Source organism: Myripristis murdjan, chromosome 2 (assembly GCF_902150065.1).
Source record: "Myripristis murdjan chromosome 2, fMyrMur1.1, whole genome shotgun sequence".
NCBI lineage: Eukaryota > Metazoa > Chordata > Actinopteri > Holocentriformes > Holocentridae > Myripristis > Myripristis murdjan.
This window is the reverse complement of record NC_043981.1, coordinates 1362549-1378415: the sequence shown is the minus strand read 5'-3', so window position 1 is coordinate 1378415 and position 15867 is coordinate 1362549. Positions and strand designations below refer to the sequence as shown.

The following is a 15867-nucleotide window of genomic DNA, read 5'->3' as shown; positions in this document are numbered from 1 at the left end:
TTTTGTACTTTGTTTACTAGCAGAGTTACGTACTCCATTAAAGACAAGTCAGGACCTTGGATAGATTAATGTGTGTGTGTGTGTGTGTGTGTGTGTGTGTGTGTGTGTGTCACGAGCAACAGGTTGGATTTATTGACAATTTTAATATTTTTTGGAACATAAAAAGCCGCTTCATGCCAGACGGGATTCATCCAAACAACCTTGGTTCCAGACATCTTGGGTCCAACATACGTCACACCATCGAGTCGTCTTATCAGAACATATATGCACTAATAAGCAGGAAGGTCAGCACACAGGGAGCAGCCAGAGAGACAGTTACTGCTCCCACAACAACAACCGCCTCCCATAATGATGACGTCACGGCCTGCGACTCTGTCCTCCACATTACAAGAAGCCTGCAGAGATTGTCTTTGTCCCAGCAAGAACGTCAAGAAAAGAAGAGATAGGACAGTCACCATGTTGCTTTCCCCCTTATGCTGGCAATTTCACACAGCCAGCGGCATGGCAAACATAAAAACAAAGATAAAAACAATTGCAGAAAATCAAGGACAGCCAACCCATCAAATCTGATATGTATCTCATGTCAGTCACAGTCTGTCTCCAAACTTAGGCCAGATAATGTTTTACAATTAGCACTTTTAAATATCAGGTCTCTGGCTGGTAAATCATTCATAATCAATGATCTTATTAACCAGCACAAACTTGATTTTCTGTTTTTAACTGAAACCTGGCTAGGTCAGGAAAATAGTGCAGCAGTTCTGATTGAGACAGCCCCTCCAAATTTTAGTTTCTTTAGTGAAGCGAGAATACACAAGAGAGGTGGCGGAGTTGCCACCCTGTTCAAGGACAGCTTCCAGTGCAAGCAAATGTTTTATGGTCAATTTGACTCCTTTGAATATGTTGCCACTCAGTTAAAAACTCCCTGTCGAGCAATTTTAGTGACCATCTACAGACCCCCCAAATATAATGCAAGGTTTTTTGATGAGTTTGTGAAATTGCTGTCTATTGTATGCATGGATTTTGACTGTGTTGTTTTGGTGGGAGATTTTAACATTCATGTTGATAATCTTACAGATGGGTGTGCTAAGGAACTTTTAAATATCCTGGATAACTTTGGGCTTTCTCAGCATGTCACAGAATCAACACATAACAGAGGACACATATTAGATCTAATTATTTCCAAAGGTCTTAATATCTCTGAGGTTGTGGTGAACGATGTCGCCTTATCTGACCATTACTGTGTTTCGTTTAAAATGACCACCCCTGCTAATACTATGAAAAGTGAAGCAGAGGTGATCAGTAAGCGTTACATAAATGATAACACCTGTGCATTATTCACCCAGGGTTTTACACCATCACCAACCCTGCCCTCAGCTCTAGTTGATGACCTTGTAGACAGTTTTAGTTCCAATGTTATGACTGTTATTGATTCTATCGCCCCAATTAAGACCAAAGTTCTGTCAGGCAGAAAAAAGGCACCCTGGAGGAACGCCACACTGGTTAAAGAACACAAAAGATTATGTAGACAAGCTGAACGCAGGTGGCGAAAAAACAAACTTCAGGTATATTACGACATTTATAAAGAGAGTCTTCGCAACTATAACCAGGAACTGAAGAATGCAAGGCAATCATATCTCTCAGAGATTATCAATAGAAACAGTAATAATGCCCGCACACTTTTTTCTGTAGTGGACAGACTGACCAACCCCACAGCATCACTCCCTCCTGAACTACTGTCCAACAAGTCATGTAATGACTTTGCAGCCTTCTTCACAAACAAAATATTGCAGATAAGACAGGCAGTGTGCAGTTCCAGCTCAGGAATGATAACACTTGTGCCTTCCTGTCCTCCGGCTAATCTAGGACATTTTAGCCTCCTTGATTACAAAACTCTAACAGAGACAGTTTCAAAATTAAAGCCCATAACATGCTGCCTTGATATTCTGCCTTCAGACTTTTTTAAAACCATTTTTAACTGCATAGCTCCAGATGTACTGCAGATAATAAATACTTCTCTTAAAGCAGGCCAGTTTCCCCAGGCCTTGAAAACTGCAGTAATAAAACCTCTTCTAAAAAAATCAAATCTGGACGCCACAACAATTAGTAACTATAGGCCAATATCAAATCTGCCATTTTTGGGGAAAATCATTGAAAAGGTTGTCATCCAGCAAATCCATTCTTTCATGATGCAAAACAATCTTTTTAACACATTTCAGTCTGGATTTCGGCCACACCACAGCACTGAGACTGTACTTATCAAAGTCTTAAATGATATTCATCAGAATAATGATGCATGCAAATCCTCTGTCCTGGTACTACTAGATCTCAGTGCTGCATTTGATACAGTTGATCATAATATACTACTTAGCAGACTGGAAAAGTGGGTGGGACTCACCGGCACTATGCTACAATGGTTCAAATCTTACTTACAAGATAGGGACTTTTTTGTGTCAATTGGTAACCATAAATCTGAGCGAACTACGATCACATGTGGGGTTCCTCAAGGGTCATTCTCGGACCACTTCTATTCAACATCTATATGTTACCCCTAGCCCAGATTATGGAACATCACAACATCTCCTATCATACATATGCCGATGACACACAACTCTATATCTCAGTGTCATCACATAACTACAGTCCCTTACTCTCATTGAGTAGCTGCATTCATCAAATCAATGACTGGATGTGCCAGAATTTTCTCCAGCTAAATCCAGAAAAGACAGAGGTATTAATTTTTGGCCCAAAAAATGAAAGGGCAAAGATCAGCGCTCACCTTGGCTCTATGTCACTGACAGCTACAAATCAAGCAAGAAATCTTGGTGTTATTATTGACTCAGACCTGAACTTCAACAGCCATTTAAAGTTCATCACTAAATCTGCCTATTACCACCTGAAAAACATTGCTAGAATTAAGGGGTTTCTGTCTAAACAAGACATGGAAAAACTTATTCATGCGTTCATTTTTAGTAGGTTGGACTACTGCAATGGCATATTTACAGGCCTTAACAAAAAATCAATCAGACAGCTGCAGCTGATTCAGAACGCTGCCGCCAGAGTCCTTACAAACACCAGGAAACTGGACCATATTACACCTGTCATTAAATCACTACACTGGCTTCCTGTGAGTCAAAGGATAGACTTTAAAATCTTACTGCTGGTCTACAAAGCCCTGAATGGTCTCGGACCAAAATACATGCTTGATCTACTGGTTCCCTACGAAGCATCGAGACCCCTAAGGTCATCTGGAACTGGTTTGTTGTGTGTTCCAAGAACAAGAACCAAGCAAAGTTAGGCAGCATTCAGTTATTATGCTCCTCACCTGTGGAACAAACTTCCTGTAGATCTGAGGTCTGCTCAATCTGTTAGCTTCTTTAAATCGGGGCTAAAAACACTACTGTTCAATGAAGCGTACTCTTAGATTCAATACTTACCTGTTGTATTGCCTGTACCTTTAACTACGCACAGTTGTTTTATGCCTCCTTCGCACTCCAAGGACTACCTGTTGCCTTTTATTTTTCTACTTCTTTTCTTTCCACTTAAAGTGATGCTGGATTATTGCCAAATAGTCCGATGCTGGGAGAGGACCTGACGTCGCTGCGGGCGATGTCAGAATGGGTCTAGTGTCAGAAAAAGTTCTGATGCCGGAAAAGTTCTGATGTCAGGAAAAGGTTCTGATGTCAGGAAAAGGTTCTGATGTCAGGAAAAGTTCTGATGTCAGGAAAAGGTTCTGATGTCGGGAAAAGGTTCTGATATCAGGAAAAGTTCTGATGAAAAATTCTGATGTCAGGAAAAGGTTCTGATGTCGGGAAAAGGTTCTGATGTTGGGAAAAGGTTCTGATGTCAGGAAAAGTTCTGATGTCAGGAAAAGTCTGACGTCGGGAAAAGGTTCTGATGTCGGGGAAAGTTCCGATGTCAAATGTCAGAGATTCCAGGGCTGAGGACTGAGTCCGGACTGAAATCTCCAATAGGAGAGGTTTCAGAGTCTAAGGAATCAAGAGGTTGGGCTGTCGGCATCCCTGCAGGGGGTGACCGGAAGTGCGTATAGCTCAGGCAATGTACTGAGCCTGTTGATATTTTATGTTACTGTATTTTCTATTTCCCTTTTTATTGACTGTTTTTATTGTTTTAAATTGTGTTTTGCTGCTTTTAATGTCTCTGTAAAGCACTTTGAATCACCTTGTGTTGAATTGTGCTCTACAAATAAATTTGCCTTGCCTTGCCTTGCCTTGTGTGTGTGTGTGTGTGTGTGTGTGTAGACGGTTGCAGAATCTTTGGTGCATTGACCACTAATTTAGGCAAACATTGTGACTACTCTTGTAATAAATGCTTTTTTCTTTAAAAGTCACTGGAGAGAGTTGTCAAGGCAGGTAGAAGTGCAGGGCCTTTATAAGACAACCTGAACTGAAAATGAGCTGTTCTACCTGGGTACACAAAGCTGACAACAGTTGCTAGTTGAATAGTTAAGATAAAAGGACGGTTGAAGTACTGTTGAAAGGTAAGATATGATCACACGTTGACCTGTGTTTGCAGTTTGCAGAGTTGACCTAAGAAATGATAAATTCCAAGCTGAGGAGAGATTTGAATGATCATCATGCAGCTGCATGGCTCACAATTCTAATGCATCTCTTTTGTAAACGGTAAAATGTTAGAGGTTTTGTCCTGTGGGGACTTGCACAAGCAATTTTACTATAACTAATAAAAGAATACATCATTGTGTAATAAAAAATAACACTAGTTCTGTTGTTTATAAGGGGTCTGATTTTACCAATAATGCTAATACTGTTTTCTCCACCAACAGAGAAAGTCCCAAAGCCCACAGTGGTACTTAAGCCACTGACTTGTCCTAATGAAGACACCTGCACACTGAGCTGTGATGGAGACACCACAGGGGCTGAACCAGTCACCTACAGTTGGAGGGCAGATGAAAGAGACTTGCATGAAAAATCTGAAAAATCTATACAAATCAGCGAGGATGACGGTCATGTTAAACATTTCTTTTGCCAAATGAAAAACCCAGTTAGTCAGGAAGACAGTGACCCCATGGAGAATCCACTCCACCCAGGTGTGTAGTTTACTTTTGTTAACAAACTCATGCAGGATTAGCTGTTTTTAACAATACTACCAATCCCATTGAAAAGTCATCATATAAAAATGTCTTTCTCTTCCTATCTTAACAGTTTACACTTTTGAATGATTCCCATAACAAAAATAATCATTCAATACTAAGAATTGTCATATGGAACAATGGCTGATAATGTAATGTTTTTTCACCCTAAGTAATGAGGAAAACTGAAAGCCTGCCATTGGAAAAGTGTTGCTTCCTCATTTTCACCTTGACTGACAAACTGCTGTCTCTTTGCAGGTGCAGAGAAACAAAAGTACTCTGCAGAGGGAGGTAAAGTCACACTGGAGCCAACTGTTCCTGATCAGCTCAAACCCCTCACAAGCATCCTGTGGAAACATAATCGCTACATGGTGGTGGAATGGATTAAGAATTTAGATTCTACAGATTACTATGGAATGTTTGATGGTCACACAAATCTGGATATAGAGACTGGACGTTTGGAGATCAATACTTGGGCTCGTAATTACAGTGGAGTTTATTCTGTGGAGTTTAATGGCCAACTCCAGAGCAAGTCGTACAAGGTTGATGTGATCAGTAAGTATGATTGTCGTCCTATAATCATAATCATAATTATGTTCGCATTTATGGGTAAGCCATGCCCATAGGTACTGTGATGGTCAGATTTTTTTTTGGGCTGTTTGGCCGATTTTTGTAGATTGAGCTGATGCTTCATGCTGCATTCTTTGCAGTTCACTGTAGTGCATTGCAACACAACTTGTGCATTCCAAGTGTAATTCCAGTAGGCTGAAATAGAACTGGGATATGGAAAATCATACAACAGTATATAGCAGGGTTCCTTTCATGTTTTCATTGTAAGAAAAGTTAAGGAGTGTGAGACACTGTTTCCCTGTCAAACATTGAAGCTACACTCATTCCTGTTTCCTTTGATCTGATATGGCAAGAATATCAAGCTTAACTGCATTTAAATATCTCGCAGTTTTGTACTTTGTTTACTAGCAGAGTTACGTACTCCATTAAAGACAAGTCAGGACCTTGGATATATGAATGTGTGTGTGTGTGTGTGTGTGTGTGCGTGCGTGCGTGCGTGCGTGTGTGTGTGTAGACGGTTGCAGAATCTTTGGTGCATTGACCACTAATTTAGGCAAACATTGTGACTACTCTTGTAATAAATGCTGTTTTCTTTAAACGTCACTGGAGAGAGTTGTCAAGGCAGAGAGAGGTGCAGGGCCTCTATAAGACAACCTGAACTGAAAATGAGCTGTTCTACCTGGGTACACAAAGCTGATAACAGTTGCTAGTTGAATAGTTAAGATAAAAGGACGGTTGAAGTACTGTTGAAAGGTAAGATATGATCACACGTTGACCTGTGTTTGCAGTTTGCAGAGTTGACCTAAGAAATGATCAATTCCAAGCTGAGGAGAGATTTGAATGATCATCATGCAGCTGCATGGCTCACAATTCTAATGCATCTCTTTTGTAAACGGTAAAATGTTAGAGGTTTTGTTCTGTGGGTACTTGCCCAAGCAATGTTACTCTAACTAATATTAGAGTACATCATTGTGTAATAAAAAATAACACTAGTTCTGTTGTTTATAAGGGGTCTGATTTTACCAATAATGCCAATACTGTTTTCTCCACCAACAGAGAAAGTCCCAAAGCCCACAGTGGTACTTAAGCCACTGACTTGTCCTAATGAAGACACCTGCACACTGATCTGTGATGGAGACACCACAGGGGCTGAACCAGTCACCTACAGTTGGAGGACAGATCAAAGGGACTTCTATGAAGAGTCAGAAAAATCAGTTGAAATCAGCAAGGATGACAGTGATGTTAAACATTTCTTTTGCCAAATGAAAAACCCAGTTAGTCAGGAAGACAGTGACCCCATGGAGAATCTACTCCACCCAGGTGTGTAGTTTACTTTTGTTAACAAACTCATGCAGGATTAGCTGTTTTTAACAATACTACCAATCCCATTGAAAAGTCATCATATAAAAATGTCTTCCTCTTCCTATTCTAACAGTTTACACTTTTGAATGATTCCCATAACAAAAATAATCATTCAGTACTAAGAATTGTCATATGGAACAATGGCTGATAATGTAATGTTTTTCCAGCCTAAGTAATGAGGAAAACTGAAAGCCTGCCATTGGAAAAGTGTTGCTTCCTCATTTTCACCTTGACTGACAAACTGCTGTCTCTTTGCAGGTGCAGAGAAACAAGTGTACTCTGCAGAGGGAGGTAAAGTCACACTGGAGCCAACTGTTCCTGATCAGCTCAAACCCCTCACAAGCATCCTGTGGAAACATAATGACAACTTGGTGGTGGAATGGATTAAGAATTTAGATTCTACAGATTACTATGGAATGTTTGCTGGTCACACAAATCTGGATATAGAGACTGGACGTTTGGAGATCAATACTTTGGATGGTACTTACAGTGGAGTTTATTCTGTGGAGTTTAATGGCCAACTCCAGAGCAAGTCGTACAAGGTTGATGTGATCAGTAAGTATGATTGTCGTCCTATAATCATAATCATAATTATGTTCGCATTTATGGGTAAGCCATGCCCATAGGTACTGTGATGGTCAGATTTTTTTTTGGGCTGTTTGGCCGATTTTTGTAGATTGAGCTGATGCTTCATGCTGCATTCTTTACAGTTCACTGTAGTGCATTGCAACACAACTTGTGCATTCCAAGTGTAATTCCAGTGGGCTGAAATAGAATTGGCATATGGAAAATCATACAACAGTATATAGCAGGGTTCCTTTCATGTTTTCATTGTAAGAAAAGTTAAGGAGTGTGTGACACTGTTTCCCTGTCAAACATTGAAGCTACACTCATTCCTGTTTCCTTTGATCTGATATGGCAAGAATATCAAGCTTAACTGCATTTAAATATCTCGCAGTTTTGTACTTTGTTTACTAGCAGAGTTACGTACTCCATTAAAGACAAGTCAGGACCTTGGATATATTAATGTGTGTGTGTGTGTGTGTGTGTGTGTGTGTGTGTGTGTGTGTGTGTGTGTGTGTGTGTAGACGGTTGCAGAATGTTTGGTGCATTGACCACTAATTTAGGCAAACATTGTGACTACTCTAGCAATAAATGCTTTTTTCTTTAAAAGTCACTGGAGAGAGTTGTCAAGGCAGGTAGAAGTGCAGGGCCTCTATAAGACAACCTGAACTGAAAATGAGCTGTTCTACCTGGGTACACAAAGCTGATAACAGTTCAATCAATCAATCAATCAATCTTTATTTGTAGAGCACTTTTCATACATGACATGCAGCACAAAGTGCTTTACATGTTAAAAACAACCCCCGCCCCCCTCCCCACCCCAACCTCTAAACCCCCACCCCACAATTCTGTCTTATATACACACATAGATACACACACACACACACACACACGCACACCCACACTCGCACACACACAGACACACACAGACACACACACACACACGCACACGCACACGCACACGCACACACATACACACACATAATGTTTGTTTGGCTGAGTACAGAGGAACCAGGTCAGGAAGCGCTGCCATCTGCGCTGGGGGCTGCCCACGGCCCAGGCCAGGACGCCACAGCTCAGGGGCCCACCAAGCCACAGGTAGGCAGAGGAGCCATGGCACTGCAGCGGGGCACCGCCACAGAGCCACAGAGCCCCCACCCACCCCAGCTGGTGTGCCCCACGAGAAGAGACATCCCAGCCCCAGCCGAGAACAGCCCCCAGCGCAGAGGGCCCCCATTGAGGACACACTGGATATATGGGATAAAAGTATGAAAACATATAAAATAAGAATATAAAAAAGTATATAGAGAAATAAAAACATATAAAGTAAAAATATATAAGAACATCAGTAAAAGCTAAAATAAGCATGTATAAACATATAAGAACATTTAGGTAAGAGCCAAAACAAAAGGTATAGGGTATAAAATAAACATTAAATAAAAAGTCAGGTTAAAAGGAAGAGCATATTAAGAGCATGGGTTAAAAGACAAATTAAAGAGGTGGGTCTTGAGCCTATTTTTAAAAATATCCACGTTCTCTGCGGCCCTCAGGTCCTCCGGCAGGCCGTTCCACAATCGGGGGCCATAAAACTGGAAAGATGCCTCACCGTGTGTTCGTGTTTTAACTCTGGGAATACATAACAGGCCGGTGTCAGAGGACCTGAGGGTCCCCGAGGGTTCATAACGTAAAAGCAATTCAGAAAGATAAGAAGGCCCAAGATCCCTAAGACATTTAAAAACTATTAAGAGAACCTTAAAATCGATCCTGAAACATACAGGGAGCCAATGCAGTGATTCTAAAACCGGTGTAATATGCGCCTGCCTTCTGGTCCTCGTCAGCACACGTGCAGCTGAGTTCTGTAGAAGTTGTAAATTTGTGATGTTTCTTTTAGGAAGACCAGAAAGCAGGGCATTGCAATAGTCAATACGACTGGAGATAAAAGCATGCATCAGCATCTCTGTATTTGCCCGTGAGAGAAACGGGCGGACTCTGGCTATGTTCTTTAAATGATAAAATCCTGTTTTTGTAACATTTTTAATGTGTGGAATAAAATTGAGCTCAGAGTCAAAAATGACGCCCAGATTTTTTACGTGATTAGATGGATTTAAAGACAGTGTTTGTAGTTTTGGTAAAAGTTTCACTCTCTGGGCCTCAGGACCGATGATTAAAACTTCAGTTTTGTCCTGGTTGAGCTGCAGGAAATTTTCTGCCATCCAGGACTTGATGTCTAAAATACAGTTAAAAAGGGCATCCAGTGGCCCTGTGTCATCAGGAGACATGGAAATATACAGCTGTGTGTCATCAGCATAGCTGTGGAAATTGATCCCATGTCTCCTGATGACACTGCCAAGTGGGAGCATATATAAATTAAGAGTTGCTAGTTGAATAGTTAAGATAAAAGGACGGTTGAAGTACTGTTGAAAGGTAACATATGATCACACGTTGACCTGTGTTTGCAGTTTGCAGAGTTGACCTAAGAAATGATAAATTCCAAGCTGAGGAGAGATTTGAATGATCATGCAGCTGCATGGCTTACAATTCAAATGCATCTCTTTTGTAATCGGTAAAATGTTAGAGGTTTTGTCCTGTGGGTACTTGCACAAGCAATGTTACTATAACTAATGAAAGAGTACATCATTTTGTAATAAAAAATAAAACTGGTTCTGTTGTTAAAAGGTGTCTGATTTTACCAATAATGCCAATACTGTTTTCTCCACCAACAGAGAAAGTCCCAAAGCCCACAGTGGTACTTAAGCCACTGACTTGTCCTAACGAAGACACCTGCACACTGAGCTGTGATGGAGACACCACAGGGGCTGAACCAGTCACCTACAGTTGGAGGACAGATCAAAGGGACTTTTATGAAGAGTCAGAAAAATCAGTTGAAATCAGCAAGGATGACAGTGATGTTAAACATTTCTTTTGCCGAATAAAAAACCCAGTTAGTGAGGAAGACAGTGACCCCATGGAGAATCCATTCCACTCAGGTGTGTAGTTTACTTTTGTTACTAAACACATGCAGGATTAGCTGTTATCAATTTTTGGGGGTTAGGTGTTGGGGCTTGAGACACTTTGTTTTTGTACACTCCCACAACTAAAAGCCTTTAAGGGCTTTTTGAAAATCAGATCTGAGATGAAAGACAAAAAACAGTTTCTAAAATTATTCTTCTTCCCAGCATAAAATGTAAACACACAGATTCACAATTGTTAAATATTACAACTTGGGCTGAAGAAAAACTCATATTGAGTGTTAAATCTTGCCTTGCTGACAATGCTGTGCTCATCCTTTAAAATCAGTTAATTAGAGACCTTTATATCAGTTAAAACACATTCATTTCCATATGTGATCAATTCATTTATTAATTATTCTTTATGAATTAAGTATAAAAACAATAACACTTGACACACTTTACCCAGTGGGAAAGAAGGCTTGATTTGATTTTTAAGGTGATATGATTTTCAAATATTGTTTTCAGTAAATTAAAAATAGATTGAATGTTGTGTATGTAAAAAATCTGTTGGCAAGAGACATGATTTGGGTTTTGGAAGTGTTCTGGTTTCTGTCCTGTGTAGAGGAATATTTGACTCATGTAATAAAAGAACTGGAAACAGAAATGGAAGCCAGCAGCCAGCAGCTGGCCGTTGTACCCAGAGACTAAATCAACGTCAGATGATAGACGATGGCTTCTGAGAGTTTTAATTCAACCACAACTGTGGTGGTATTGATATATTTTATGTGCTCTTATCCAGTGAGCCACAGGGACACCCCAAAATAACACCTTTTTGACTTGTGACATTGACTAAGCCTTGTTTTTAAACCGGTCCTCCAGTTGGCCCTATTCTGGGTGGGGTGGTTGGTTTTCTGAAACGTGGAATGACTTTTGATTTGTTTGAGGTGTTCACACCTGAGTTTCTGCAATTCAAAGTTCCTAGGCAAAACCTGCAACCATGGTGGTGGTGGTGGTGTGTGTGTGTGTGTGTGTGTGTGTGTGTGTATGTGCTGGTATTAACACTGTATGCTTGAGCTTCATTTCAGATGCTATAAAACAAAAGATCTTTAACAGAAATGAAAGTGTTCCAGGTACGCTTTTCCCATAAAAAGCATTGAAATAAAAACATGTTAATTTTCTCCTGACTTGGTCTCTCGCTCTCTCTCTCTCTCTCTCTCTCTCTCTCTCTATATATATATATATATACAGTACAGGCCAAAAGTTTGGACACACCTTCTCATTCAATGCGTTTTCTTTATTTTCATGACTATTTACATTGTAGATTCTCACTGAAGGAATCAAAACTATGAATGAACACATGTAGAGTTATGTACTTAACAAAAAAAGGTGAAATAACTGAAAACATGTTTTATATTCTAGTTTCTCCAAAATAGCCACCCTTTGCTCTGATTACTGCTTTGCACACTCTTGGCATTCTCTCGATGAGCTTCAAGAGGTAGTCACCTGAAATGGTTTTCACTTCACAGGTGTGCCTTATCAGGGTTAATTAGTGGAATTTCTTGCTTTATCAATGGGGTTGGGACCATCAGTTGTGTTGTGCAGAAGTCAGGTTACTACACAGCCGACAGCCGTATTGGACAACTGTTAAAATTCATATTATGGCAAGAACCAATCAGCTAACTAAAGAAAAACGAGTGGCCATCATTACTTTAAGAAATGAAGGTCAGTCAGTCCGGAAAATTGCAAAAACTTTAAATATGTCCCCAAGTGGAATCGCAAAAACCATCAAGCGCTACAACGAAACTGGTACACATGAGGACCGCCCCAGGAAAGGAAGACCAAGAGTCACCTCTGCTTCTGAGGACAAGTTCATCCGAGTCACCAGCCTCAGAAATCGCAAGTTAACAGCAGCTCAGATCAGAGAGCAGATAAATGCCACACAGAGTTCTAGCAGCAGACCCATCTCTAGAACAACTGTTAAGAGGAGACTGCGCCAATCAGGCCTTCATGGTCAAATAGCTGCTAGGAAACCACTGCTAAGGAGAGGCAACAAGCACAAGAGATTTGTTTGGGCCAAGAAACACAAGGAATGGACATTAGACCAGTGGAAATCTGTGCTTTGGTCTGATGAGTCCAAATTTGAGATCTTTGGTTCCAACCGCCGTGTCTTTGTGAGACGCAGAAAAGGTGAACGGATGGATTCCACATGCCTGGTTCCCACTGTGAAGCATGGAGGAGGAGGTGTGATGGTGTGGGGGTGTTTTGCTGGTGACACTGTGGGGGATTTATTCAAAATTGAAGGCACACTGAAGCAGCATGGCTACCACAGCATCCTGCAGCGACATGCCATCCCATCCGGTTTGCGTTTAGTTGGACGATCATTTATTTTTCAACAGGACAATGAGCCCAAACACACCTCCAGGCTGTGTAAGGGCTATTTGACCAAGAAGGAGAGTGATGGAGTGCTGCGGCAGATGACCTGGCCTCCACAGTCACCGGACCTGAACCCAATCCAGATGGTTTGGGGTGAGCTGGACCGCAGAGTGAAGGCAAAGGGGCCAACAAGTGCTAAACACCTCTGGGAACTCCTTCAAGACTGTTGGAAAACCATTTCAGGTGACTACCTCTTGAAGCTCATCGAGAGAATGCCAAGAGTGTGCAAAGCAGTAATCAGAGCAAAGGGTGGCTATTTTGAAGAAACTAGAATATAAAACATGTTTTCAGTTATTTCACCTTTTTTTGTGAAGTACATAACTCCACATGTGTTCATTCATAGTTTTGATGCCTTCAGTGAGAATCTACAATGTAAATAGTCATGAAAATAAAGAAAATGCATTGAATGAGAAGGTGTGTCCAAACTTTTGGCCTGTACTGTATGTATATTACTATTTTTAGACTAATTAACTGGACAGTAGCCTACCTGGTAGCCTTGTCCGCCTAAATGAAGTATAAATAAACACCAACAACTAGTGTTTTTTTTTTTTTTTTTTTTTTGTATTTCTGCACCCCCCTGATTAGTCGACTTTTGGTCGAAATTTCAGGACTTTAGTCGACCAAGATTTTCTTTGGTTGAGTACAGCCCTAGAAACAAGTCAGATTGTGGGGGGTATTTGTCGCAGTATCTGGCCATAGCTGCCAACACTCCCGTTTTTCCCAGATTTCTCCCGTATTTTAGACTCATCTCCTGCCGCCCTCCCGTTTTGGCTATAACTGTCTTAATATCACTGTCTCTTAAGCAGGTAAATTAAGCTAGCCACAGGAAAGTACAAAATGAGTCAAATAAATATACAATAAATGAGGTCATCTGTGTCTAATATCAACATATTTTCACTTCTCAGGTTCTTAAATGATCATGTGCTTACTGGCAATGCCACAGGAAAGGAACAGAAGGATGGATACTGACTACATCAACATGTGCCAACATATGTTTCCAGCAACAAAAATGGCTGTCCTACAGGAAGTTCCCATTTATCAGGAAGATACAAAATAAAACCCGCAACTTCAAAATAAAGTCTTCCTAACTTAATTGCCTTTTATTCTGTTACATTACATGTTTGAACCCAAGATTGTCACTCTGGATGGTTAAGTGTAAATTAGTCAAACAGGCCTCTTCCTTCTACCAGTCAGTTAAGACTGGATCCAAACACGTTTGCTTTGCTGTTGTGAAGGAAATTATGTACTCATTCTTAACAATCATGTATCTGCTTTTACTTCTCATTAAAGTCATCTAACCACTTTTTTCATACTGTTACAACTGTTGTCGTGTTCAGTTTTTTGTTGGAGTGTGTTCCTTTGCCCTATCTTTGTTTTAGCAAGTGTGCTGTGAGCGATGCAGGATTGGCTGAGGCTCTCCAGTCCCTGGACTGGCTGATTGTTCAGGAGAAGAGCTATATAAGGCCCAAGGTGGAGACGGTCACGGCAGCAGCAGGCTCTCCTCATCCTCCTCAACTCCCAACTGGCCATTCCTTTGTTGTGTGCTGAGCATTTGTGAAAGTTTGTGTTTAGAGCAGTAGGGGTGAACTGCCATTTTAGTTAAACCTATTCTCCTGTGTTTGTTAAGATAGGGAGGTAACTGTTTGTTGTTTGGTTTCTTTTTTAGGATTAGAGTTTGTTGCTTTTCAGTTAGAATTGTTTTGTTTGTTATGTTGGCCTTAGTTCACCCTGAAGTTATAATTATATTATTTTGTGCACCATTCACTCTCAGTTTGTCAATAAAAAATGTTCACTTTGAGAAGCTGTCCTCCTGGCTATTTGGGACTTGGGGAAGATGGGGCCTTATTCATGTTGTGTCTAAGCACCCCTAGACTGGGCGTAACAATACTCATGTATGTTGTAAATTCACATTTTGTTAGGAGAGTTTCTACCAGTGTTTAGCTTACTGTGTCTGCTGTGCAGAAAACTGAAACCCTCCAGGCTGCACTCTCCTCACTACACTTTGTTTTGTCTCTAGTCATGGTGATACGCTGTGCAGGGCCATACTGGCCATCGGGAGAACTGGGAACTTTCCTGGTGGCCCGGCCTGCAGATTTTTTTTTGTTTTGGCCCACAGTCTTGTCACCATGCGGCGCACTGGATGCCACATTCAGTCACATCTGTCCAAAGCCCCTCCTCCCCCGCTCATATTTTCCCTCGTGGTATGATCTCAGCCTCTTCTGACACATGATTGGTTCCATTCATGTGCCAATAGTCAATTCGAAACTGCCACTGATGTGACTGAGCTGAAGCGAATGTGGCAATGCTATGGTTTCTCCTGGCGAGCTAGTTTGATATTATAGAGCAAAATGGACAGTGGCAATGCAATAAGAGAGGGAGGGAGGGTGGGGTGGAGAGGGGGAGGATGAATAAAAGAGAGGCTCTTGCAGAAGATGCAGCTAAATGTAGCAAAATTGACAAAATGTTGGCAAGCACAGGATCAGGTTAGTCAGTGATAACATAGAGATTCTATCTACTCTGCTCAGTTCTTATCCCCCCTCATAACAAAACATGCATTCATTGATTAACCTGAATGAAGATGGCACTATCCAGTGAGAAACCTTGCTGGCAGGCTGCTCACATGGAGGCTGTAAATACTGTCATCCCAGCGTCATGATAATCCAAATGTCACCTGAATGTTCTCTTTCTCTGCCAGCCAGTGCATCCAAGTGTATCCATGCAGCAAGCTGAACAACTACAACGCTGCACTGTTGAAGGAAAACAGAAGTGCAGTATTATTGCACTTTGGTATTTCTTGTATAGCTGTTTCTTGTATAGCTGTTATTGCATTATTGGTTGATTACATTGATTACATGTTCAATTAGTGGATTACCACTACAC

The 15867-nt window shown here is 41.0% G+C and overlaps 1 protein-coding gene across 1 annotated transcript in view; it reads left to right on the top strand.

Annotated features, from left to right (window-relative positions):
* The window catches only part of LOC115370434 (titin-like), a 38693-nt gene that overhangs the window by 12935 nt on the left and 9891 nt on the right, over positions 1-15867 (top strand). The window contains exons 3-6 of the mRNA XM_030067458.1: positions 4802-5065; positions 5366-5662; positions 6734-6997; positions 7298-7594. Coding sequence (XP_029923318.1) covers positions 4802-5065; positions 5366-5662; positions 6734-6997; positions 7298-7594 — 1122 coding nt within the window. The remainder of the gene's footprint in view (positions 1-4801; positions 5066-5365; positions 5663-6733; positions 6998-7297; positions 7595-15867) is intronic.